This window comes from Myodes glareolus, chromosome X (genome assembly GCF_982192425.1).
Source record: "Myodes glareolus chromosome X, mMyoGla1.1, whole genome shotgun sequence".
NCBI classification, from domain to species: Eukaryota; Metazoa; Chordata; class Mammalia; order Rodentia; family Cricetidae; genus Myodes; species Myodes glareolus.
Genome location: NC_142053.1, coordinates 70,463,577 through 70,491,420, shown reverse-complemented (window position 1 = coordinate 70,491,420; position 27,844 = coordinate 70,463,577). Strand labels below are relative to the sequence as shown.

The following is a 27,844-nucleotide window of genomic DNA, read 5'->3' as shown; positions in this document are numbered from 1 at the left end:
TTACTTATTATCTCAGGTTTTCTTATTAACTCACTTTTATATCGTACATTAACCCTTTATTCTTATCTGCATTAGCCACATGACTAGGTTCCTTTTATCAGTGAGGCATTCCCATCTTGCTCCCTCTGTGTCTGGCTAACTCTGTGATGACTGCAGTCTCAGCCTTTCCTCTTACCAGAATACTTCTGTTCTGATTTCGCTGCTGATACTTCCTGCCTCATTGCCACGCATATACTTCCTGCCTAGCTACTGACCAATAAGCATTTTATTCAATCAATACAAGCAACAAATTTTTACAGGGTAGAAGACCATTGTACCACAGCATATACATTCTAAACCAACATGATCACAACAAATAGCATGCAGACAATAATATAAGGTCATGTGCAATTCTAATATTTTAAAATGAAAATTAAAGGGTTACATTAATTTTAACATTGTCTTATTTAGTCTGGTAAATCAAAATGACATGATTTATGATTACACGTGGCAATATAAAATATTGATGAAACAGATTGCAGTGATATTATTATCTCTACCAGGGCTTAAAAATACAATGTGTATTCGATAGTTATAAAATATCTCAATTTTTTTCTCATGAAGTTGTAAGTTCTTGGTAGCAACATGAAATTGTTGCCTACCTTATCATGCAGCTCAGCTCTGGATTGTGGAATTAAGAATTTGAGTTATGTGTTTTTGGAAAAGTTATTTATATTTCATTTTTGTTCATGTTTCTCATCTGGAAAAAAGAATAATATTAGTGTATTCATCATAAAGTTTGATATTAAATAAAATATGTAGAAATATGTGCAATAGTAGTTGGCATATACATGTTTATTTTTAGCAATCAATGACAGATAGCATTAGTTGACAGTACATATTGTAAAATGAGACATTTTAATTATATATATATTTGTACATTTCATGTATAATCATTTAACAGACATTTAAAGTGAAAATATATGTCCTAAAGAGATAGAATGCTTACCAAATTTGTAACTATAAAAAGCTACTATTATCTTTAATAAAATAATGTTTGGGAGTCTATCTATAATAAACGTAAGAGTAATGGGTAGGGATAGAAATGTAGTTTTGAGTTATAGTTGAGTAATAGCACAACTACATTTGAATCCTATATATACAATTTAAAAGACTATTTGTGTATTTGACATCAACACATTCATGTTTTAGATATATGCCCTATTTCTTCATATCACATCATTTAATCTTTCTGATGGAGAACATACATGCTATGAACCCTCCTGTGAGTCATTCCTAGTTGGGATAGTGGCAGTGATTTGTAGTTGCCTTTGAATTTAGGTTTGGATTTTTGATTTTTGATTAAGTAAATATTTTGTGGAATCACACCTTCTCACTAACTAAAGTGTTTTTTTACTCATATACCACAATTTTCTCTGTAGAACTAAATCTTTATCTGCCTCTTGAATACTATTCCTATCAAACAAAAGTGTTATCTTAGATTATGATATATTTAAATAAATTGAGTTCTGTCTTTGTTATTTCCAGTAAAGTTAATATAATTTTTATTACTGTATTTTATATTTTTATTTATATATTTTATTTTTATTTTATATATTTATGTTTGGTTATTGAACTGATAGTTTAGTTTTTGGTGTTTTATTTTTACTTTGTATACTTAGTAACTTTTAAGAATGATAAGTGCTAAGGTTTCATATTTGGTGCCCTAGGATTTCTATTCCTCTGTCGAAAACACCATGACCAAAGGGCAAGTTTGGGAGAAAAGGGCTTATTTGACTTACACTTCCATATTGCTGTTATCACCAAAGGAAGTCAGGACATAATTTCAAGCAGGGTAGTTGTCTGGAAGCAGGAAATGATGCAGAGGCCATTGAGAGCAGCTACTTACTGGCTTGTTTCCCATGGCTTGTTCAAAAATGCTTTCTTATAAAAACCATGACTATCAGCCCAAGGATGAAACTTCCCACAATTGGCTGATCCCTTCCCGATCAATCAGTCATTCATTGAGGAAATGCCTTACAGCTGGATTTTATAGAAGCATTTTCTTCATTGAAGCTCCATCTTTTCAGATAACTCTAGCTTGTGTCATATTGACATAAGACTTATCAGCACAGTTTGTAAATATGTTTACTTTTGACAACCCTAGCACCTGTCTTTGAACCTCAGAACCTAAATCCAAAAGCTGGGGATGGTTGTAATGCTTATAATCACAACCTTAGTGAAGTTAATGCAGAATTATTGGGTCTTACAAGTCAGACAGTGTAACTTACTTAGCAAATTCTATGTCAGTGAGATTCCCTTTCTCAAAAAATGGTGGTTGGCACCTGAGGTTAAATTCTGACACATACTCATGTACATAACCCCACACATGTATATGCACACACATATATTCACACATGTATATGCACACACATGTGCAGCCACACACATATATTCACAGACATCCATATAAGCATTTGAACCCAAAAAATAATCATAAAAATGAAACATTTTTAAAAGGTTCTGATCATATGGAAATATTCCAATATGTACACAGGAAGTTTTTTTCTGAAAATTTCTTAGATGCTGAAAAACAATTTTGGATCCAAAATAGCCGATTTTCAGTAAAGTGAAGAATTAAATTGTGTAGCATGTGAATGGTTTAGCATGGGATTCATTGACATTTGTGATTATTTAACATTCAGAGAATTGAAATTCACCATAATTCGGAAAGTAAATTAGAGATAGACCATGAAGTGACAAGGTGCAATTGAATGCTTCATAAACCATTTCATTTGGTTACCTCTCCTACTACATAAAAGGCAGGAGCAATTGACCCTTATATAGGGCATTAAAAACACTATTGTATTACTAAAATATCCTGAAATGGGCCTGACAGGTGGATCAGCATGTAAAGACATGTTGGTGTCTGCTTGTGTGATTTTTTTTACTGTGTGGTTATTTTGCACTGCTCAGACATAAAATAACCACACAGAAACTGTATTAATTAAATCACTGCTTGGCCCATTAGCTCTAGGTTCTTACTCTTACATCTTAATTTAACCCATTTCTATTAATCTGTGTATTGCCACGTGGTTGTGGTTTACTGGTAAAGTTTTGGCATGTCTGTCTCTGGCGGTGGCTCCAGCTTTTCTCTGACTCCCCCTTCTTTTTCTCAACATTCAGTTCAGTTTTTCCTGCCTAGCTCTACTTTGTCCTATCACAGGACCAAAACAGCTTCTTTATTAACCAGTAATATTCACAACATACAGAGGGGAATCCCACATCAAAGGCACTTGGAACCAAGATTTATGAAAAGAGTTCAATCCTTGGGGCCCATATGATGAAACTAGAACCCACTTCTGTAAATTGTCTCCTGACCTGCACAATGTGGCACAGGCAACACTTTCTATTAAATAAATAACTGTAAATTTATAAAATTCCATAAATTTATACTATAGGAAAATATATCATTTAGACTAACATTTTCAGTCTAACAAATATGGCTGTCCAGAGAGGTTAGATCATTTTGAAATATAGAGATAATAATACAAGTTCTAAATTTGTTATAATACTCTCATAGATACATGCTCATTTTATAACTCCTAATTGTTTATGGAAACTATTATTTCCTATATTTTGCTGTATAAATATTTTCCATAGTTAGGTTGTACTAAAGTGAGATACTTTATAATGTCTCCATAACTTTTAATTTCAGGATTTGTACCAGGCTTTCTCATACTAACAACCCCCAAATCATGACACAGAAACTTATTGTTAGTTATGAATGCTTGGCCTTATCTTATGCTTGTCCCATTAGTCCTTATAACTCAATATTCTGTTTCTCTTCATCTACATTTTGCTTCAGGCTTTTTTACTTTTCTTTCATTGTGTATGTCCTACTTTCCTGCTCCCTCCATGTCTGTGTGACTGGCCTGTGATGAGCTGGCTGGCTGGTTCCCCTTTTCTCTCTGTCTGCCAGCCTCAACTGCCTCTCCTCTGCCTAGCTATTGGCCATTCATCTTTTTATTAGACCGATCGATCACGCAGGCAACGTGAAACAGCAACACATTTTTACACAGTTAAACAAACATAACATACCATTACATCATTAAACAAATGCAGCACATCTTAATAAGCAATTATTCTGCAACATAAATAAAAGTAGCACATCTTTGCCTAGTTAAACAAATACTCCACAACAAGAAAAAAATTATTTACAATTATTTAAAAATGGAAAGTAGTGAGCTCCAAACATTTGTTTTTGAAAACATGACCCAATGATTTGTAAATGATTGTAAATATTTAACAGTGGATGGAGATGATGTATAATCTGATATATAAAGCTACTAGTTTTCATGGTTTAAATTTTGCCAAGTTTTTCCTTGGCTAATTTGAAGATACCAGTAAGAAATTCTTAATATTTACATTGGAAAGTGATACATGCAATTAGTGGTTACAAGTAGATAAAAGCTGATGCAGGCATGTTACTATTAAACAGCTTAAATGATGCATAGCCAGTTAAAGTAAAGAGAGTATGAGAGTGAATGCACTGCCTTCAGCACTACATCCTATACCCCTCTTGTCAAATCTCAAGAAACATCATGTAAGGAGTTCAAAGAATCAAAGAACAAGAGGGTGAGGAGAAGTTCTGTGGAATTTTGTCTTCTGGATATGACATGAGTAATTGGCACATGAAGTCACAACAGCTGTAATTTCCTCCACAGAATGAAGATAGCCTAAATCTAAGTTTAGGTGAAATAGAGAGTCTCTAGGCCCCTTCCCTTACAGAGGAGCCTTTAGCAGTGAATAGTTGCTAATGAAGGGAAAATCACTTTTTTTGGTAAGGTATAGGCACTGGCAGCTTTCCCATGCTCCAATGTACGGTCTTATATTCATTCATTCATTCATTCATTCACTTACTCATTCATGCCCCAGCGTTGCTTAAGCATGCATGGGCAGCCTGTTTATGGTGGTTCTCCAGTTGTTCCTATCCTGGGCAGTCCTAGATGCTTGTGTTATTGTCATACCCAAGGTTCCACAGTCTTCCTTATGCTATCTATTCAGCACTTTTTGGACCTTCCTCTTTACTGTGCGCTCCTCCAGGCAGTGCTATCTTTGGGTATCTGCCATCATTCATTCTCATAACATGGCCAAAGTATCTCAAGGACTGTTGCTGTATCCTATAGTTTACTTCCATCTGTAGATGGAGATGTTTCTTAATGTCATTGTTGTGCAGGTTATCTTTTCATGTGATGCCTATAATTCTCCTAAGACATGCCATCTCAAACATATTCAGCTGCTATACTGAGGAGTGTTTAATTGTCAAGGTTTCAGAGTTGAAAAGAAGGCAGCTCAAGACAAGTGTCTCATAGACTTGTAATTTTGTTGTCATTATGTCTCTTGCTGATCAAACCTTTCCTAGTGCCTAGATTGCAGTCTTTGCTATCTCTATCTTCCTCTTGACATCTTAAATAGCCCCCTCCGTTGAACTGATGTTTTCTCTCAGATAGACGAAGTTGACTGTTTACGTGAGGTTCTGATTCTTTATTACAATGTTAAAATTCTTCAGGAAGGCATTCGATAGCATTTGGAGGAAAGGAATTTGGGAAACAATGAGGTTCTACAGGTACCCAGAGAAAATCATAAGAAGACTAGATAATGCCTATAAAGATACCATTGTATCAGTCAAAGTCTGTGTAGAACTAAGTTTAAGACAATTGTAGTAATGTTGTAGGGATGCATCCTATCACCACTGCTCTTTAATACATTCTTGAAATTTATGATAGCAACAGCCCTGGAGAATGAGGAGATAAATGTGCAGATAGGTGGTGTGTGAATCAATAACTTACATTTCGCTGATGATACAGCACTACTTGCTGAAAGCCCAAATGAACTACAGGCCATGGTAAACAGAGTGGTGAAATAAGTGAAAATCTTGGTATAAAAGTAAACATCGAGAAGACTGAGATACAATACATGGGAAGGGCACACAAGGATTTTAACATTGCTAAGGAATCAGAACCTCAAACAGTCGACTTTGTCTATCTGGGAGGAAACCTCAGTTCCAAGGAGGGAACTATTTCACATGTCAAGAGGTAGACAGATATAGTGATGGCTGCATTATCTCTAGGAAAGCTTTGATCAGCAAGAGACATAACAACAATAAAAAAATTACAAGTCTATGAGACACTTGTCTTGAGCTGCCTTCTTTACAACTTCTCTTCCAGATGGTCCCACACCCATCCACATATGGGCAGCACTAATTGGGCTTAGTGAGTTATCCAAACAGAAAACAAAACAAACAAAAACAACAAATCTATGAAGTTGGAATGGAGGTATGTTGGGGGATAGTGAGGAAGTTAAGATAAACAGGGTATAGAAACAATCATATTTCATTGAATGCATGAATATATTTCTCAAATATAAAGAATATATGTAGTACACATGATGATTTTTTAAATATTGGAAGTGCTAATTTGAATTATAGTTGTTTACTCAAAGGATCATGTATAATTTCACATTAATCTGTAGATTTCAGTAGAAAAACAACCAAAAGAAAAGAGAAGAAACTTCATAACATACATGTAGCAAGTTTGTGACAAAATCTGTATGCCTTTGATTTTGACCTTAGGTCCTAAGTAATGTAGCATATTTCCTAAATGATCATAGTTTACCCATAACACATACTCCTCACTCCTTCAAGGAATAAAATGGTATAAAACAATGCCATTTAGTTAGGACTTTTTGGAAAATAAATCATAGTCTTCCAGCATAGTGTTTCAGAGGACAGAGGACGGAAACATCTTGTATTCATTTCAATTTATCTGGAACACAACTTAGACTTTCTGTGGTACTCTTAGTCAGAGGTAATTAACCACCAATTTTAGAGCACCAACAATTGCACAATGTTAATGTTTAATTAGCAAAAGGGAAGCACCTGTAGTGTGGAGGAAGAGGCTCCAAGATTAGACTATACACATTCAGTTTGCAACAAAAGACGAATTAAATGAGCATACTTATCTTCCGGGAAAATATAGTTACTAAATTGTTAGATAGCTTCAATTATGGAGCTTAAAATCACTAAGTAACCTTTTGCATATATAATTCATCGTTGGCTCTTTACCAAAAAGCACCAATGATGACTGTTTGTTAGCTTTCCTGTCCATTTAGCACAAAAGGAGGCTGGTTGTGCTTAGGACAATGAAATCGATCTATGATAGCTTTAGTTGAATATGTCATCTTTCTACTTGACATGTTTCCTCTCACTGAAAAAAATAATAAAACTAAACCCTGAACACACACACACACACACACACACACACACACACACACACATATGTACATACACACTTCCATTAGTATTTCTGAGTTCATTTGGGGAACACTATTCTGAATGCTTTCTCACCACAGTAACTTTCCTGCCATTTTAACATTTATAATTACCTTTTTGTGAAATGATAAAAAGATTTAAAGTGATTGTTCTTGGCAGGAGGCCTAAGGTGAAACTCTGTTCTTTTTAATGTGTAAATTATAATGTGTGCAAATGTGAAGAGGGGTTTTGTGAATTGCCCATTTAACCACAAGAATTTAAAGGAAGCTGTCAGAGTTTGCACTCTTTAGCGGCAAATAGTCATTGAAAAGCATCTCATAAATGTTATATACAAAGGGTAAATGAGTGGTTTAGATTAAATTCAACCACTAAATTTTTGGAAGACAGTAAGATGGAAGGGTATAGTAGCATGTGAGCAAGAATTACCAGAAATCAAACTCTTTTCTTTCTGACTTTTACTCTGAAACATATTTAAAATAAATAATTTTCATATACCGTAATGTAAATTGGAAATTATCTTGCTGATCAACTGACCTTAGTCCCTCAGTTTTCAAGCAGAACTTTTTAAAGGCTTTCCTAATAAAATGTATGTGTAATAGAACCCTAGCATCTCACTTGGAAGCCAAAAAAATCATTTTTAAAATTTTGCATCTTGACAATTTAAAATAAACGTTCCATTCCTAAATTTAGTTTGTGAAAATATTCAGTGTGCTTCTCTTCTGTTGTATTGATTCATAACATTGCCACCTGTTCTTTCTGGTCTTTTAAGCCACTTAGGTGAAAGTACATAACAGTCACTAAATTATGCTCTTATTTGTACTTCTAAAGCTCCTAAAAAGGGGCCTAGAGATGGCTAAACAGTTAAGAATACTGGCTGCTCTTCCACAGGATCCAGGTTTGATTCCCAGCAGCCACATGGCAGCTCACAAACATTTGCTACTTCAGTCACAGGAGATATGATCATTTCTTGTGGCCTCTGTGGTCACAGTATTCATGTGATACACAGGCATGCATGCAGGCAAAACATCCATACACGTAAAATTAAATATTTTTTAAAGGAACAAAAAACACCTCCAAAAGGGAATTCACAAGACTGCTTGAAATAGAACAGTAGGTACTAAATATTCTCAAAAAAAGCTCAATGTTTTAAAAATCTTTCTCTTTTTCCCCTCTTCCATTCCTCAGTGTCTCCCTTTTTCCTTCTCTTCTTTCCTTTTCTTTTTGAGGTTTGCATTAGGCAATAATTTGGGTAAAGCCAAACACTGTTTACACGATAAACAATGTATACAGAAAGATCTCCTCACTTTCAACAATAAAATTCTTCTCTCTATACGTAGATAGAATCTACTGATATATTGTAATAAGTAGGGTATGGCAAACTACTCACTTCATTGTTATGCTGAGATGAAGTAACTACATTAAAATCATGACTGAAGTGATGAAAGTGTTATAAAAATTTTGAAAGTTCCAGGATGTTTTGGATATGGAAAATGTTACTGTGAAGGTCATTGCAAGCCCTTTCCTGATGTCGAGGAATCATTGCGCAGTCCATCTTATTGATGATGTTCAATTGTCAAAACACTTAACAACTTTAATTTTCTCATGGCCTTGAAGTTGATGAATTTTATTTCCTCTTCCAAAGAAAACCACATTCAACATATGTTAAATCCTTGGAATGGGTTTTAAGTCTTGGTTTACCACTGTGTGCTACATGCATGTGGGTTGAACTTCTTTCATGATCTAAATATGTATTTCTATATCATCCCATGCTCGGGAGTGTTATTTAAATGTATTTTGTTATTATCTGACATGCTGTGTCAAAATAGAATGTTTTCCTGGCTAAAAAATCTCAAGAATAATTTTTAGGAGCAGGAAAGTATGTGCTGTGTACCCTATTTCAAAAATTATCATAGTACAATAATTACAGTAATATCAATGTAGGAGCAAAGATTACTAAGTGAATTCACACTAAAAAATAAATAAGGTATAAATAACTCACATTTACAACTATGATTCTCCCATGGCCATTTTTGAAGAGGCTTTTAATATTCACTTTTAACTTTTTCCCTATATGTGCAAATAATTTTTATTATTTCCAGTTTTAAACAATGTATTTTTGTGTGCTTAGCCCCCCCCCATACACACACACACACACACACACACACACACACATACACACACACAAACACATTCATTTCCTCATAGGATGGTTTTACGACTTGCCAGGGAATTTCTTTTTCCTTAGGCTGAATTGTTGGTTTAGCAATCAGCAATGTGCCAAGAAAAGTAGCCAAGAAAAGTATCCCTGTCCATGTAAGAGCCTGTGCCAGGATTTAATACTGAAGTTAATTTAGGTATGAATTAGTTAATTTTATTTCAAGCTAGTTTTGCATTGAAAGAAAATTTTATGTATTTAAATTTTTTCCATACTTGGGCGACCTTTTATGTAACATGCTTGCCAGCCCTCTTTATCCCTCCCCTTGTTGATAAAACTGGTTCCAGCAGTAGTGAGCTGATATGTAATTGTACTTTTTTCCTCTGATGATTCATGATATTTAATATATTTAATAAATATTATAAGTAAACTTTAATATACTTACTATGCAATTTCATATTTTTATTAAGAAGTTTCTACATAGAATTGTACCCATTTCAGTTGTCTTCTTGCTATTGTTTGAATTCCATATAAATAATATTCTTTTTATCAGATGCGTATTTTAAAGTAATTTTTCCAACTCTTCAAGTAATCCTTTTTGTACTCATGTGTGTCATTGTCATATCTGTTGAAAAGCAGTTGGTATAAATATGTATATTTATTTCTTAGCTTTCTATTGTAGTTCATTGGTAAAAGTGTCTATATTTATGCAAATACCAATGCTACTTTGAATACAATAGCTTCACAATACATTTTAAAATAAATTAATGTGACACTCTCAGTTTTGTATTCTGACTCAAGATTGCTTTGCTTTTTTGTGATTTCACATGAATTTTCGGTTTGTTTTCTTTAATTCCATGAATTAATTCATTGATAATACTATAGAGATTTCATTCATAATGATGGGTACTGTGAACATTTTAAACCTCCTCTCTTCCATTTTCCCCCTTGGGACAGTGTTTTTCTGTGCCATGGTGCTGGTTTTAGTCCTGCAACTTACTTTGTAGATCAGACTGGCCTTGAACTCGCAGAAATCTGCGTGCAGATCCCCTTTCTTCTGACTCTGCCTCCCGAGTACTGGTTAACACTGTTTTTAAAGGATTTTTTATTATTAGCAGATTTCATAGATTTAATCATGCATGTTTAAGCATGCTTGCTTTATCTGATTGCCCTTAATGCCACCTGTCTCATCTCCTTCACATCTGCATGTCTTCTTTTAGTCCCTGTATCTAACAATGCTCATGGGCATGTAGCCATCCATGGAGTAGAAGGAACACACTATCATGGATGTTCCCAGAATCAATTCGTAATATCTATGGTTACCAGCATAAGATCATGTCAGTCAAAATCCTACCAAGGACTGTGGAGTAGCCCTCAAGGTCCTAACTTTAGCAGAGGAGATATTTAGAGTTGATAGCTGATGAAGGAGAGTCACTTGAAAAGAACCTATCTTTTTTGAGAAAAACAATTTAGACCTTAAAAGATACATGTTGTTTCTTAGTTTAAGACATTACAGTGCAGGGTAGTTTATTTTATCAGGGCAGAACATCATGACAGGGAGGTGTTCTCCCCAAGATAGTCAAGATGAGAGAGGAAAAAGAAGTGGGGGAGAGGAGGGATTAAATTTGAGGAACATATCCCAGTGTTTTAGTACATACCAAGAATGGCATATTTTCAAGTAGACCTACCTCCTATGTTTCATAATTTCTGAAAAGTGCTCCTGACTGGAAATAAAGAAAGACATTATTATATTCTCTTTAAAGTAATGTGATGTCCAAAATATGATGTCTTCTGTCTCTCCTATCATCTAGTTGGATTCTTGTGAAGGATTTGTGTTCTAGTGAGGTGCTGTTTCAGAGTTCTCTACAGTAGGCTATTTACTTTGTATGCTTGTGATTGTGTTTTCCTACATGCCAAGGAGTTCTCACATTGAATCACTGGATAGTTCTCTGGTTGTTTCTATTATTTATATATCATGATCTCGATGAGCACAAACTGATACACACGTTGTGGTTTTGACCACCACTGAGGCTGACAGTCTCAGGTGTATCTCTTTGGTTACAAATAGCAAAGCCACAGTGGTTTCCTGGTTCACTAGACCGTAGTATTACATGCATTTGAGGGAAGTAGTAGTTTTTTTGAGGCATGTTTGAAGATCCACAATATGATTTAGGGCAAGACTCTATAGGGATTTTATGAAAGTCCATCACTCTAGGTCTTTATTAGGCATGTGTACTCTCATTTTACAGGAAATAGAGGCAGAACCAGAATAAAGGGATGTTTATAATCTTCTGGGGGCAGTGGCTGGTTAGTCTGACACTGGTTCTTAGATGAATGTTTCTCTCATAAAGATCTTACCTCTCTAGACATTTTCTCAGGCTGTATTTGGAAAAGATAAACCTTAACTTTAGGTAGGTATCAGGATTTTAAGTAGGATCAGTGTTGACAAGACTGTGGGCAAGATTCAGAGAATTTCTGTATACTGTAGCTGAGAAAAACTGACACTGACATCCAAAGTTTTTCCAGAACTATTGTTGAGCAGAGTCTAGAATGCAGAGTCTAGAATGCCTCTCCCATGCTTCATAAATTGTCCAAAAGAGATAATTCAACTCCAGAACTGCAGCACATAGTAGTTAGAGATGTCACAGGTTCTAATCAGAATCTTCTATGGAATAGAGTCCAAGCCAGTCCAGATGACTTTGCAAGGTTCATCACTTGGTAGCTTTCTATACAAGCAGGATGGCACTATTTATGTGACAGAGAAAACATGGAGCAAAGACAAGTTCTCTTGGTGTTGTGTTGTAGGATAGAGGCAAGCAATCCTTTCCCATTTGTTCAGAATGGATCTATACCTATGGATTTTTATGAGATGCATTATGCTTAGACCACAGCTGAGGGAAGCTGTAGCTTAGTTTCTGGGTGGCTTTTTGGTACATTTCTAAACCTGTGTCAGCAAATAGACAAGGTACCTATCAAGCTATCAGTGTATAGTATCATTCCTTGATGTTTTGTGAGGTCAAGGTTAAATAAGACTGTTGTTAAGCTGTTCTGGGGAAAGGGGCTATTTATAGTTTGGAAGCCTGGGGTATAAATTGTGGTTCTAACACCTCAGTACTTTTTAAATGACTTGCCTAGATCATATGTTACACTTGGATATTAAAACCTCCTAGACGATCTTTTTAGGGTTCTGAAGAGACTTTGTGGATGCTGGTAGAATTGCTGATCTATACAATGGCCCAAGGGACTTACTTATATTTTTATGTATTGAAAATATTTACTGAAATAATAAAATGGAAATAACTTGTTTTAGGGGGTTAAATCACAGGGAAGAGCAATGGATTCAGATAACCTCATGGCATTTCACTTCTATTTCAACATATAACTTTAAGAAACAATACTTTCCTCATTGAAATATACTACATAATTATGTTCACAATTCAAATTAGGCTTTGTTAAATATCCTCCAAAAATACATGTTCATATACACAAAAATCAGAAACAACCTTGCTTCAAATACTTAGAAATCTCATAGGTCTAGGGTACATATCTGTGTCACCTTGTATTTGTTTCTATGAACTATACGATCTATCAATCTATATTGAACATGCTAATTTTTTCTTTGTATAAATTTCATTGGTCCTATTTGGTAGTTAGTAAAGACAATGACTAATCATTAATATATTTTGAGAACAATCTTTACTCTCTCAAAAACTCCTCCTTGGTTCTCCCCACATCCTTACCCATCCAATTTTATGTTCTTTTTCTAAAAGAAAAACAAATCAAAACAAACAATGACGACAACAAAGTAAAAAGACAAAATGTATCAACAATAAACAAAAATAAAACAAAACAAAGCATGCAAAATTGTAGTCTATTTTTTGTTAACTGACTACTTCTGAGCATGGGGTCTGCCTTGGTGTATGATTGATATGTCTAATATCCCTTCTCTCTTGGAGAAAAGTTATATTCTGTTTTTCAAGATATCAATTGCAAATATCTTCATGGTTATGTGAAGGAACCTGCCTGACTTCCCCCAATCAGGGCTGACTTGAAACTTTGTCTGACTTGAAACTTTGCAAGTACTGTGCATGCTGCCACAGTCTGTATGGAACTTTGTGTTTTTTGACTCATCCATTCCCTCTGGCTCTTAAAATCTTTCTGTCTATTCTTCTACATAGATCCCTGAGCCTTTCAGTGAGAAGTTTTATGAAGACATTCCATTTGGGACAGAGTACTCCAAAGTCTTTCACTGGCATTGTTCACTTGTGAATATCTGTGTCAATTACTATCTACTGCAAGAAGTTTCTCTTATGAATGTTGACTGATGTACTGATATAAGAGTATAGCAATATGTCATATGTTTTTCACAGTGATATACTCAATGATGACTTTATGCCTTTAGGTTTTTTGAAACTGTTTTATATACATTAGGGTAATTGTTTCTTTTTTTTTTGAAACATTCTGTAGTTTGCACTGATTCTACTTATGTTATTAGGAGCTGCTTAAGGAGAATCAGAAGTATCTGCAAATAGTTCACACCAGAGAACAGCTTCTTTTTTGCTATATAACCTTTGTTAATTATATTAAAACTTTTATTAAAATTGAGTAAATGTATGTCAGACAGTAATGTCCTTGAAAGTTGCTAACGCCATGCCTAGAATATATTTCATTTACATAGAGAGCAGTCTGGTAAATGGAGTATAAAATAACTCCACAGTTATACATTATATGGAGTAATTAGCCAATTTTTGAGTTATCAATGACATCAGCTAGGCTAAAAATAAATATTTAACATTAGCAAGGGGATGAAACCTCCCCTTATTAAATAGTGACTGTAAACAAGTCACTTCATTACACTTATAAGATAAATGCATAAATGTGGATTTTTCTTCCTGAAACTTGATACATTAGTCATTCAAACTGGAGGTATTCCTTGATTTTATCAGTATCTTTATGATAAAGATAATGTTCAGAATTTTCCCAGTACTAAAGTATATCCACCCATTAACAAATCCACATTTAACTTTAGGGTATAGTAATAAATTTTAATAGTAATAGAATCTGAATTGTCCTTCCTCTAGTGCTGTTTTTCCTCCTTGTATTAATAACTCCCAGAGATACAGTGAGCCATATTGTTAAGTTACCATGAACCAAGAACTGCTTGATCCTAGTTTAGCATATGCAGTATTTTATTAGAGTTACCATAGTGACACCTTTTTGGTTCAGAAAATGAACCATTTCATTCATGATAAGTATTAAATGCTCCCTTTGCATGTATGACTCTTTCTCCATTGCTGAATTGTTTGCTGCTGCCTTTGATATAGACTGGAACACAATTGAGTGGAATGGTTAGAGAACTGATCCGTTTGTCATCACTCAGAAAAGATCCATTCAGGTTGCTGAGCAGTCAACCTGAATTCTTTATAAACACAGAAACGTCAGGTAGAGTTTAACAACCATTAGTATCTTTGAAGCACTGTAATAAATGTCAAACCCAAATTATTATTATTATTATTAATCCATTATTCAATTAAAAATATTTGTGTTGTGCTCCAGTAAAAAGATCCTGGTTTAGCTTAATAAGCACATAGGAAATCTTTTAGAGTGCTTTCATAAAAAGGTGGACAACACCTTTGAGGCTATTGTGAGTTTTTGTTTAGAAACATTTAATATAAAACAAAATGTTAGCCATCAGTTGTGCTGTCTGAAAGGATTTTAGATATCAATGATTCTAAAAAGTGAATTGTGAGTCTTTCACCACTGTTGATAGTTTCCCTTTAAGAAATTCAGTTTCAGTGGGCTTACATGCTGCTAGCAAAAGCACCTTTAATTTTTAGTAAGTATATCATTGACTGCTTTCTTAGTCGGTCTCAGAATTCTGTCTGTTTTTTTAAGGAATAGTACAAAATTGTTTACTGATGAAGATTATATAACATGATTCTTTATGAAAATAACTACGGCCTATACAATTTATATTAAATAATTTAAAGACTTATGGCATCGTTAATTTATTAAATATTTTTTAAAATTTAGGACAAAGAATTTACTTTTCCCAGTTGCTTGCTCATTGATTTGTAAATGGATGGATGAATGAAATAAAAAAATCTAACAGGGAAGTTTCATGATCTTAACGTGGAAAGTATTTGCTACAATGTGTGTTACAACTGGAATCAGATATGACACAGAAAGGCTCATATTGTTACTAGAAGACTTATTGAACTTTCTTTTAGAGCTGCCAATTTTACAAAGTTTGTAAGTTGAATGTAAATTTTGTTCAATTATAGAAATATGAAGTGCAATTACTACGTCTGTGATTTTTTTCCCCTTTAATCTCAGGTTATTGGGTTGCCAGTTCATTTCTGCCAAACAATTTCATCAAAGGAAGAATAAAACCACATTTGGTTAAATTTCATAAAAATATCGACTCTGATAAAATCAGGAGACTGCAGTAATTTAAATCTATGTTGTCTTTAACTGTTGTGGATAGCATTAATTCCATTGAACATAATCTCTCAATAGTTTAGTTAAATAATTGGTTAAAAATATTGCTATTTTCTGTGGCTATTTTACATGTTTCTTAGCAACTTCTGCTTATAATGCATACGGGTAATATACCAACAGAGCTATTTGTGTTGGAACTTTAAAAGGGGGTGTTTCATTTTACGGAGTACAAATAACCTTGTAATTAAACTGAAACAAATAATTGCCAAGAAGCAATTATCATTCAATTAAAGAGTAATTACATGGTTATTTGTGCCTTGTAACGTAGAGCATTACTGAGATCAGTAATGCAATCAATATTTTAGTGGAAACCGGATGCTGCAGTGATGGACCTTTCAACCTATACTGATTAAATTGTCATCTAAATAACAGTTTACTAGCTAAATCACCACGTGTTTATTTGTCTTGATTAATATGTAAATATCTGCCTGATGATGATAAAGTTCTTAAAGATAAGAAGCTTCACAGAATCGTCTATCAAAATGTGTGATCTTTTCCAGTTTTTACAGATTTCTACATAGTCTTTCATCACTTTCTCCGAATTATCTGGGAAAGGAAATGTAGGTTTTTAGAAACATTAATGTATTTTTATATATGAATTTTTAGTCTGAAACTAACAATAATATTAATTCTATTTTATATTTTTTTATGAATTTACTAATTATAAATTATTTTCACTAACTTAATTCCAGTTAATTTATTCCAGGTGCTTAACTCCTGCAAAAAAATTAAAACCAATGATAGCTGTGTGGGATTTTTGTTCAGACACATTTGAACATATTTAGAAATAAATATCATATTACAATACTCATTTAAGAGTCAATAAAAATTTGAATAATAGTTCAAATATATATATTCATGTCACTAGAATGCACATTTTTTCAAAGACAAAGCCTGTTCCCTGTTCTCACAATATGCCAATAGAAAAACGATAATGAGTAATCTTTCCTTTCAAGCTTATATTTTAACCTTGGTATCATTGATACCTAGGTAGTAGATACCTAATACATATCTGTTTACTAGTTTACTAAGCAAGTGATGTGTGTGTGTGTGTGTGTGTGTGTGTGTGTGTGTGTGTGGTGTGACTGCAAAAATATGTAGCCATTAATCAGTTCTTTAAGTGTCTCGCATCTCTGAGACCATAATGAAGTGACATCTAATATATTCTTTTTTAACGTTATACTCATATTTGTGTAGGTCATGTTCTGAAGCTATGTAATTGCATTAGAGTACAGGTTCTAAAATAAAATGATGATCTGATGAATAAGGGATGGAATTAGCTCTCTGTTCATGTTATTAAGTAGAACAAACAATCTAATGAATATTTGGAAACCATAGAAACCATGAAATAGGTTTTTACCACTTGTCTACTAATGGGTTTAATTAAGTATTTACTGGGCATCCTGTATGCTACAAACCATAAGAATTGCTTAAGATTCAGTGATATATACTACTAGACATTCACGCCTTCATGGAGCTCAGGCTCCTATTTGGAAGACTCACGATTAATTATCTTAATATAAATTAGAAATTATAAGTATACAATGATAGAGAATATAATCCCATGGAGTTTATATCCATGTGTTTTAGATGTGACATAAATCATGGATTCTCCAGTACCAATACAAATTTTAGATATTAAAGTGGAACAACTAAACAAGAGGCTTCTAGTATCTCTCAACTTATTTGAAAGGAATTATTTTTTAAAAGGAAGATTCACACACACACACACACACACACACAAAACTAGTTAAACTAGATGGCTTTCAAAGTCTTATGTTATGGTTGGGTGTTATATGGTTCCTTATATGGAATTTGATGGGGTACCAGGCTTCATCCTTCTTCAGCTGACAGTGTGAGAAAAGATTATGAGACTGGAGAGGCGCTAAAACACATGGGGAAGTACAGAGTGAGCTGCTGGATTTAAATAGGAGACTTAAGCTCTGCCTAATACAAGACAAAGCATTTAGAATTTTTAGATTTGGTGACTATTATTTAAAAGCAATTTATCTTCATTATATTATATATATTTTGATAAATGTTTTCTCTGATCCTGGGCCCCTAAAGGATATTTGAAGTAAAATTTATGTTTCCCTTTCAGCACCTTTTGAAGACATAAAACAGGGAAGGGTGAAGAGGGCATCAACACTGAGTTAAATAAATAAATTGTGACCCAGAATCGAATAGAAAATAAAGTAGAGAAAGTTTATAAAATTGAAACATTAAATGAGAAAAACAATTTTTCTTGCTAGAATGATATAAAATATTGGCTTGTAATGGCAGGAAATAATGCTAGTACAATTTATTAAAAAATGTGCTTGTAATAGTACCTCTGAGTAAAGTTGCTAGTGGTTGTCCTTATCGAAAAGCAATGTTTATATTATATTGCTGGAGCACTTTACTATGACAAAATTGATATAATGTAGTTTGACTTATATCTCTTTGTGAATCAGAAGTCATTTTGGGAATGTTTTCTGTCTGAACCTCATACTTTTCTATGCTCACCCTATTTAACATACAATATTGTAGTCTTTAGTCAAAAGTCCTTTATTCTCCTATATGAAATGCATTTATTTTAAAAGGCAGTAACAATGTCTTAGACACAATTAAAAGTAATATGTAAAATAATAGACTTTAAATATGATTCAGTGAATAAAGACACTTGTTGCCAAACCTAAGGACCTGAGTTCAATCTCCAGGATCCACATGGTAAAAGGCGAGAAGTGACTCCTGCAAGTTGTCCTTTGACCTCCTTATTCACACTGTGACATGTAACATTACAACAGAAATTAATAAATTTAATAGAATAAGATATATAGTAACTGGAGAATGACTTTATTCAAATATTCTATGGTTGATAGGTCTGCGAATTGTGGCACCCTCCAAATGATGATTTGTTATACTGTATCAGGGAATGAGATGGTAAAACAGATATATGAATTTTAATTTTATTTCAGCAATTGTAATTTATTTTTCTCCCCCCATGCCTTTGTACTCTCGACTGAACTTCGGACTGTGTGCATGTAAAGCAGGCTTGCTATCACTCAGCTACATCCACAGCTTCTGAAATAATCTGAACTTTTTGCACTAGAGTTAAGAATGTGTAAATGCAATTGTTTAGGTTAATGCTTAAGTTTTGGTTCATTAGAATATATGGGCAGCAAAAATGAGACTTTATGGGATCAAAACAAAGAGCACACGAAGTTGAGTGGATATGGAAGGGAAAGAGGTGGGGAGGACCAAATATGATGCTTTGCACAAAATTTTCAATTGACCAATAAAACTGTGTGAATAAATATTTGATTTGAGAAAAAGGCAACATACATAGCAATTTTTCTTAGTTCTAGTAAATCCAAAGAAAGCAGAAATAAAATGATATACTTGGAATGAGTTTTCTTTGTTCCTCATGGATTTCCAGCAGTTGCAGAAATGTTAATAAACGTTATGCTTTATTCTCCATCTCACAACCTCACAACTCTTCAGCCCTCTCCTCTGGTTTCTTGATTAGAGATTTATACTGTACAATTTTGTACAGTCTGAATTCTGAGACTCACTGTCTCAGGCCTTAGTTGTGTACATTGATACCAGGGATTATATAGCTTTAAGGGCTAGGAATAATTTAGGAAATCTTTACAACAGCTGGTTTGTATTGCAAAGTACTGGCTTACAAATGAAAGCTAAACTGACAATTACTCCTTGGTGGCTTTAATATTAACCATAAGTACACTCTAAAATTTATTGTAAAATGTTGATTTTTCTTATTAATCTTCTACAGCACATAATCTCTAGTGTAAGATTCTGTTTATTCTTGACAAATAAGATCTAGAAAGCAAATGTATCAAGTAATCGTATTTGTGTTTTATCTTTGTTTTCCAACAGTTCCAGACCTGGCAGACCCCCTAAGCGTTCTCTGGGAGTGTTGCAAGACAATTCCCGCCTTCTGCCCCATGCAGTCCCAGGCATTTTATCTCCAGGACTTATCACTCCAACAGGTAATTTGATCCAACTCATGATCAATCTTGTCTCTTCTTGCAGCCCAAAGTTTGAAAGAGACTATTATTGATGTAACTTCCCTGTCCTTTAAAGCTTTTTCACGCTCTACTAGAGGTGGAATTATTGAATATTTTGAGTATTCAGGCAAACATGATTAAAAAAAAATACAATGACACAAAGTAAATGGATATGATTTTCTAAATGTCATTTCCTTATAAGAAATCTCTTTCTATGTGTATATTGTGTGCTGGGAGAAAAGATGTGGGATGAAAGATGTACATCGTCTGAAAACTTCCTGTGAGATGCTTACCTTAAATATCCCACCAATATTTATTTTGTCTGTTGTGAGTGTCTATTTATATTATTAAAGTTACTATACCAGCTAAAGAATGTGGAAAGATAATGCATTCTCTGAAGAACAACAGTATATTAGTAGTAATGCTGTATTTTGATCATTTCCCTGAATAATATTTTGCAACACTGTAGTAATCTAATAAAACTAATTTTATGAGTAATTATAGAATTCTTTTGATATTCTAAAAGTGCCCATGAGCATCCGAAACACTTGAAAAATTAGCCTAATCATTCTCTAATAGAATAAAAATGTTTAAAATTATTATACCAGGAAAACATTTAATAAAGACATTATCTCTCTGTCTCTGTCTCTGTCTGTCTGGCTGTCTATCTGTCTCTTATCTATCATCTATCAATTATACAAATATATAAATCACTTACTTTGGCTTTTAATACCTTAGGAAAGGGATAAATTTATGAGTAGTTGTCTTGGTCACTTTAGAATTAAAGAAAAAAAGATATAATAGCATAATATACATATCAGAGCATGATAGATACTACAACTAGATATAAGGTGGAAAAAATTCACAATGACAGAAGCAAATAAACCCCTCTCATAAATTGGGGGAATGATCGGAAAGATTGATTCTTTGATCTGTATTTTGGAGGGTTAGTGTTAGATGTGGAGAATCAGGGGATAGCACTCCAGGCACAAAGAAGCACAGAAGAAAGGAGACTGATTATTTTCACGGGGGGAATAGAAACAAAACGAAGGGGAATAAAACAAAGAATTGAGGTGGGAGGCTTGTAACTGCTGTGCTTTGAATAGAAAATGAAGAAAATAAATGACAGTTGGTGAAACTGGCATTTGATTTACCATGTTAAGCAATTTTCTCTTTTCTTATAGACCAGACATTTCTAAATATTCTGAACTCTTTACCTTTTTTTTTATTTTATTCCTTTTCTTTTTGGTGGCTCACATGAAAGTGTGCAAAGAGTTCAGGCTTTACACTTAGGTCTCAGAGGCTCATGTGTTTAAATATATACCATTTTATTTTTCATTAAAACATTTTATGTATTAGAGGAATCATTACTAAAAGAAACAAGTAAATATTTTAAAATCAATTTCTGTGTAAGGTAGATAAAAAAGAAACTAATAGCAGAAAGTATGAACAGTTATCTCCTTTTTAGAAAGATATACTGAGCATCTGAATGAAGGCACATTCAGTTCAATGGAAAAGATGTTCCAAAGTGATTTATTAATAAGAATTTGTTGGTTGATAATGATTGGATGTACATGTAAACCTAGTAGAATAAGATGATTAATATTGTTTGAGCAATACGTTGCGTGATGGTGTCATTGGTTAAGAAAGAATTTAGGAATGGATTCATGCTTTGGGAAATTAATAATAACTTTGATGACTTAAAATATTTACAAATATGTAATATATAAATTCTTATGTAATATATAATACAATTTGTATAATATATACAAGTTCATGTATTAATAAATGTTGTCTTATAAATATAGCCACATACAGATTAATAAAGTACTTTCTGAACTACAACTTGATGCTCAATAAATAATCTGTATCTAGACTAGTAAAATATATTAAGTATGCCTAAAAGCAATTCTATGTAAATAATCTAGTCTGAATTCAGATTTTTAGACAACATAGAAATGAAAGAACAAATGATTAAAAAACACCTTGAAGATAATTAACTGTTTAGTAAGCATTAGTAACTTACCTATTTGGGGTAAATATCTAATGCATATTAAGTTCCTATGGCACTAAATGTTTCATATCCACTTTATTTTATCTTTATAGTATTCTTTTGGTCATTGCCTTCATTTTTCAAGTGAAATGTGCCTTAGTGAGTTTAAATTCAGGCCTTAAAGTGAATGGCAGAGATGTGTTTAATACCAAGCCATTTAAAATTCTAGAGCCCCAATTTTCTTTGACATGTAGTATTTCCTTTTGCGTAATATCAGAACCTCAGAGTTATAATGGAAAATTGTCTTTTCTTCCTAAAATTCTGTTTTCCTTGGCTTATGCCTAGAATGGGATGACAGAAGTATCAGCAGTTTGTATCAAGAAAGGCAAAATATAACTTCTGTATAGCAGACAAATAGGAAAATACTATTCAGGGGAAGATCAAGGAATCTTCAGACTTCCAAAGGGATCCTCTTTCTTATTTTGTATAAATTGCTTCATATGTCTAAGAATATTTTTTTCTTCTATAATCAAATGTTAGAAAAAATGTTTTCCAAGTTCATATGCTGATAATTTTGGGATTATATGTTATTTTTAATTATATAAACCATGTTTGCTTCTACTAGAAAAGGTAACTTTAGAGAATTAACTTTCAACTTCACTAAAAAAATTTCATGTCTGAACGTATCTACCTTGCTTGAATATTATAAATTTGATTTTAAAGTATTTTTGAAAAATTCAGATGATCTTTATTTTTCATTTGATTTTTAATTTTTTATTTTATTTTTAAGATTATGTTATATTTACATCATTTCCCCTTTCTTTTTCCTCCCTTCAAACTCTTCCATAAACTCCTTCTTGCTCGTTTTCAAATTCATGCCCTTGTTTAGCTCATGTGCTAGGCAGCCATGTTGGTAAGACTTTATAGGTATAGACTCTGACATTGCTAGAAAATAAAGTCTCACAGGAAACTCTCAGATACTCTAGTTCTTACAGTCTTTCTGTCCCCTCTACTCTAATGTTCCTTGTGCCTTAGGGTACAGTAATGTTTTGTAGTTGTTTCCATTGGGATTGTGCTCCACAAATCATCATCTTATTTGTTTGTGGTTTTCTTGATATTTTTAGTGTACCATTAAATTTTCCTTCCATTACTCCCGGATTTTTTGAAATGTACAATACTTTCTTGTTTCTGGTTCTTTTATATCTGAATATTTTTTATTTAGATACAACATTATATATCCATGTATAAATTTGCATAAAAATAAAGTGTTATTTTTTAACTACTGTTTCAGAGTTATATGTGGCTAGAGATAGTTTTAACTTCTGCTATATTTACTTCAGTAACAGATTTTTGTATTGCATTTATTTGTATTATTATTTTCCAAATTTATAACATGAAACTGCATTTGTAAAGTACATATAAGAATGATAATTATAATTATGTTTACTTTCAGATATTCTATGATCTAGTCATATTTCATTTAATTATATAAAGTAGCTACATAATAGAAATGTTTGTAAAAAAAGAAGTTTCTCAGATATCATTTTTGTTTTACTTAAAAATAGTTCTTGGACTTAGCTTGGCACATAAATCGTTAAAGATGTGTGTAATATTAGGCAAGTTATACTTCTTTATTTACATAATATGACATAATATTATCTATTATATGTGAATCTTTTGTGATTTGTACTTTTCTTTTAAATTCAAAGATGTTTATTTCCTCTGGGTTGTATTTTTCATAATCAAGAAAGTTGAGTAATTTAAACTTTAACTTTGCTGTGGTGTCTATTACTAATAAAATGTCCTATTTAATTTACCAAATTGAATATATAAAACTATTTTTCTCATGTGAGAAAAAATGTATATAGATATATTCCAGTCCTTGGAGTTTAGCTCGGTACTCTGACATGCACCTACAATTTCCACATTTGAGGGGCTGAGGGAAAACTCTGCCATGAGTTTGAGGGAAATTTTAGGTACAAAGTGACTTACACTATGTAAAGAGAGTCTCTTTCACAATATACTTGAAATGAAGAGTACTATGTAGCTAAAACCATTTTAGCAAAATATTTATTAAAAATTATCAGCATATAATTACTGAAGATTGGTCTTTGTGCATGAGTATAGAATCTGAGTTCTATTCTTTTTTATATTATTTTATGGTTTGTTTTATTATTTCTTTTACCAGTAAATATTCTTTTTTTTATTTTTAAGTTATTCTTCTCTCATACAATACATCCCCAATACAGCTACCTTTCCCTTTTCTCTTCCCAGTTACCTCCTCTACCTCTCTTCCTCCTTCAGATCCACTACTCCTCTGTTTCACATCAGAAAAGAGCAGGGATATCAACAGACAAGTCATAACAAATGCAATAAGACTATGAACTAACACTCATATCACTGCTGCATGAGGCATCACAGTAGGAGGAAAAGGTTCTCAAGAGCAGACAAAAGAGTAAAGAGACACACCAACTCCAATTGTTTGGATTCCCACAAAATCCCCAAGCTAAACAATCACAACATATTTGCAGAGAACCTAGTACAAACTCAAGCAGGCTCCTTTGTTTATGCTTCAGTCTCTGTGAAACCCTATGATCCTTGGTTAGTTGATTCTGTGGATCATGTTCTCCCGATATCCTTGACCCCTCTCATCACCCCTCTTCTGCAGGGTTCCCTGAGCTCCACCTAATGTTTGACAGTGGATGTCTACATTTGTTCCCATCAGCTGCTGGAGAAAGCCTCTCTAGTGATGATTGGACTAGACACTGATATAGGAGGGAATGTAGCACAATATCATTAGAAATTGTGTTTGGTTCTACCTTAGGTATCTGAGCCATCCTGCTTCAGATTCTTGGCCATCCAGGAAGGGTCAGCCATAGGATCCCTCTCCTGGAGTGGGCATCAAGTAAGACCAGTCACTGGTGGCCTAATTCCACAAGTTCTGAGCCACTGTTGCCCCAGAAAATATTATAGGAAGGGTGGATTATAGGTCAAAGGTTCTGTGGCTGGGTTGGTGTCCCAGTCCCCCCACTGAAAGTCTTGGTTGGTTATAGAATATGGCCTATTCAGACTCCATATCCTCCATTACTAGGAGTTTTTTCCTAGGATCAATGTCATAGATTTCTAGAAGTTTCCACTGGACTAGATTTCCACATCTCTGTGCAATTACCCCCCCCCAGTTTCACTAACCCCTACCCCACTCTCTCCCTTAATTACTCTATCCCCTACCTCCTGATCCCTCCTGTTTCCCTTCCCACCAGCCCCCAGTAAAAATCTATTCTATTTTATCTTCCCAGGGAGATTTGTCTGCCTCTCAACCCTAGCCCTCTTGGTTACTTAGATTCCCTGGGCCTGTGGATTATAGCATGATTATCCTTTACTTTATACCTAATATCCACTTATAAGTGAAGATGCGTGTCTTTATGGATGTGGGTTACCTCACTCAGGATGTTTTTTTTCTCTAGTTCTATCTGTTTGCCTGCAAATTTAATTTAGTTATTTTTTTAACAGCTGAGTAATACTCCATTGTGTATCATGTTTTCTTTATCCATTCTTCAGTTGAGGAACATCTAGGTTATTCCACGTTCTGAGTGTAGTGTGGGAGGTCCTTCTGTCTCTGTGTTGATTTTATTGGTTAATGAAGAAAGAAACTGCTTTGACCTTTTCTTAGGGCAGAACTTAGGTAGGAGGGGAAAACTGGACTGAATGCTGGGAAAAGAAGGTGGCTTTAAGAGATGCCATGGATACGCCTCTGAAGATAGACATGCTGAAATTTTGGTGATAGGCCACGACCTTGTGATAATGCACAGATTAGTGGAGATGGGTTAAATTAAGATGTAAGAGTTAACCAATAAAATGTTAGAGCTAATGAACCAAGTAGTGGTTTAATTAATACAGTTTCTGTGTGATTATTTTGAGTCTAAACTAGTTGGGCGGCCAGGAAGAACATGTCACCTCCTCCTGCATGAGTGTTACAAATACAGCTGCTATGAACACAGTTGAACAGGTGTCCTTGTGGTATGATGGAGTGGGATAGCTGGGTCTTGAGGTAGATTGATTCCCACTTTTCTGAGAAACTTCCATATTTCCAACATGTTGTACAAGTTTGCATTCCCAACATCTATGGAGGAGTGTGCCTCTCTAGCATGAGCTTGTGTTTTTGAATTTAGTCATTCAAGTGTAAAATGCAATCTCAGGGTCATTTTAATTTTGCTTTTCTTGGTGCCTAAGGCTGTTGAATATTTGTTTGATTGTTTCTTAGCCATTTGGGACTTCTCTGTTGAGAATTCTCTGTTTTGATCTGTACCCCATTTTTAATTGGATTATATGGTTTGTTGATGTCTTGTTTTTTGAGTTTTTTATATATATTTGGATATTAACTTTATCAGATGTGGAGTTTGTGAAAAACTTTTTCACAAAGAAGAAAAAAAGAACTTTTTCAGTTCTGTATACTACCATTTCATCATGTTGGCAGTGTCTTTTGCCTAATAGAAGCTTTTCAGTTTGATGGGGTCCCATATATTAATTGTTGATCTTATTGCCTACACTATCAGTTCTCTGCTTAGGAAGTTGTCTTCTGTGCTGATGAGTTCAACATGACTTCTTGTTTTCAGTGTGTCTGATTTTATGTTGAGGTTTTTGATCCAATTGGACTTGAGTTCTATTCAGGGTGATGGTGATGAGTATGAAAATATTTGTATTTTTCAATGTTCAGCCATCCAGGGCTAATTTTGAGCATACTGGTTTTCTTCCAGTTTATTTTTGGGGGAGGGGTAATGTTAGTTTGTTTATTTTTTATTCTTTATTCCTTTGGGGAGGTCATTCCACCCAGCTCCCAAATAAATACTTTGAGGTTTATTATTACTTAGAGAAGCCTGGCCTTAGCTTGGCTTATTTATAGCCAGCTTTTCTTAAATTATCCTGTCTATCTTTGCCCCTGGGCTTTTATTTTTCTGTTTCTGAATAGCTTTCTTGCTTCTTTTTCTGTGGCTTGCTGTGTGCTTGGGTGACTGGCCCCTAGTATCCTCTCCTTGTTCTCTGCTCCTTCTTCTGAGATTCTACCCCCATTTATTATCTCTACCTGCCAGCACCACCTGTCCTGTCTCTTGCTTAGCTATTAACGGTTCAGCTCTTTAATAGACCATCAGGTGTTTTAGAGAGTCAAAGAATCACAGCTTCAGGCTGGAGAGATGGCTCAGTGGTTAAGAGTGCTAGCTGCTCTTCCAGAGGTCCTGAGTTTGGTTCCTTGCAACACCATGGTGGCTCACAATCATCTCTAATGAGATCTGGTGCCCTCTTCTGGCCTGCAGGCATACATGGAGGCAGAATGTTTATACATAATAAATAAATAAATAAATAAATCTTTGAAAAAAAAAGAATCACAGCTTCACAGAGTTAAACAAATGCAGCATAGACAAAAGTAACACATCTTATACATAATTAAACAAATGTTCCTCAGCATAAACAAATTAAATCCATCTTAAAATGGGTTCTACAACATTCCTCATTTGTCCAAATAAAAAGTAAGACTTTAACTTTGACATAGGAAGGTTATACATAATAAAACAGTTTTTAAATAAGAATTATTTCAGTGAATTTGCATTTAACAAATTCAGAGAAAATTACTTATTTTGGGGAATCCAAATACTAACTTACTTTTTTTCAGAATTAGAGAAGATTAAATAACTATCTAATTTTCAGCTTCATCCAAGACCCCAGAAAGAATTAATATTACCTAAGTAAACAGGAAGTGCATTGCAATCAACTTCTAAGTCTCTAGAAATGACAGAGATATCTGGCTACCTGGGAAGTTACCCAAAGTTTGTAAGCAATGTTGCATCATCCATTTCAGTCTACAGGTCTAGTGTATCTGG

At 33.8% G+C, this 27,844-nt stretch overlaps 1 protein-coding gene across 1 annotated transcript in view; it reads left to right on the top strand.

The window, feature by feature from the left end:
• Positions 1 to 27,844, top strand: part of Dach2 (dachshund family transcription factor 2) — a 635,206-nt gene that overhangs the window by 232,377 nt on the left and 374,985 nt on the right. Inside the window, exon 3 of the mRNA XM_087902553.1 lies at positions 19,848 to 19,960. Coding sequence (XP_087758679.1) covers positions 19,848 to 19,960 — 113 coding nt within the window. The remainder of the gene's footprint in view (positions 1 to 19,847; positions 19,961 to 27,844) is intronic.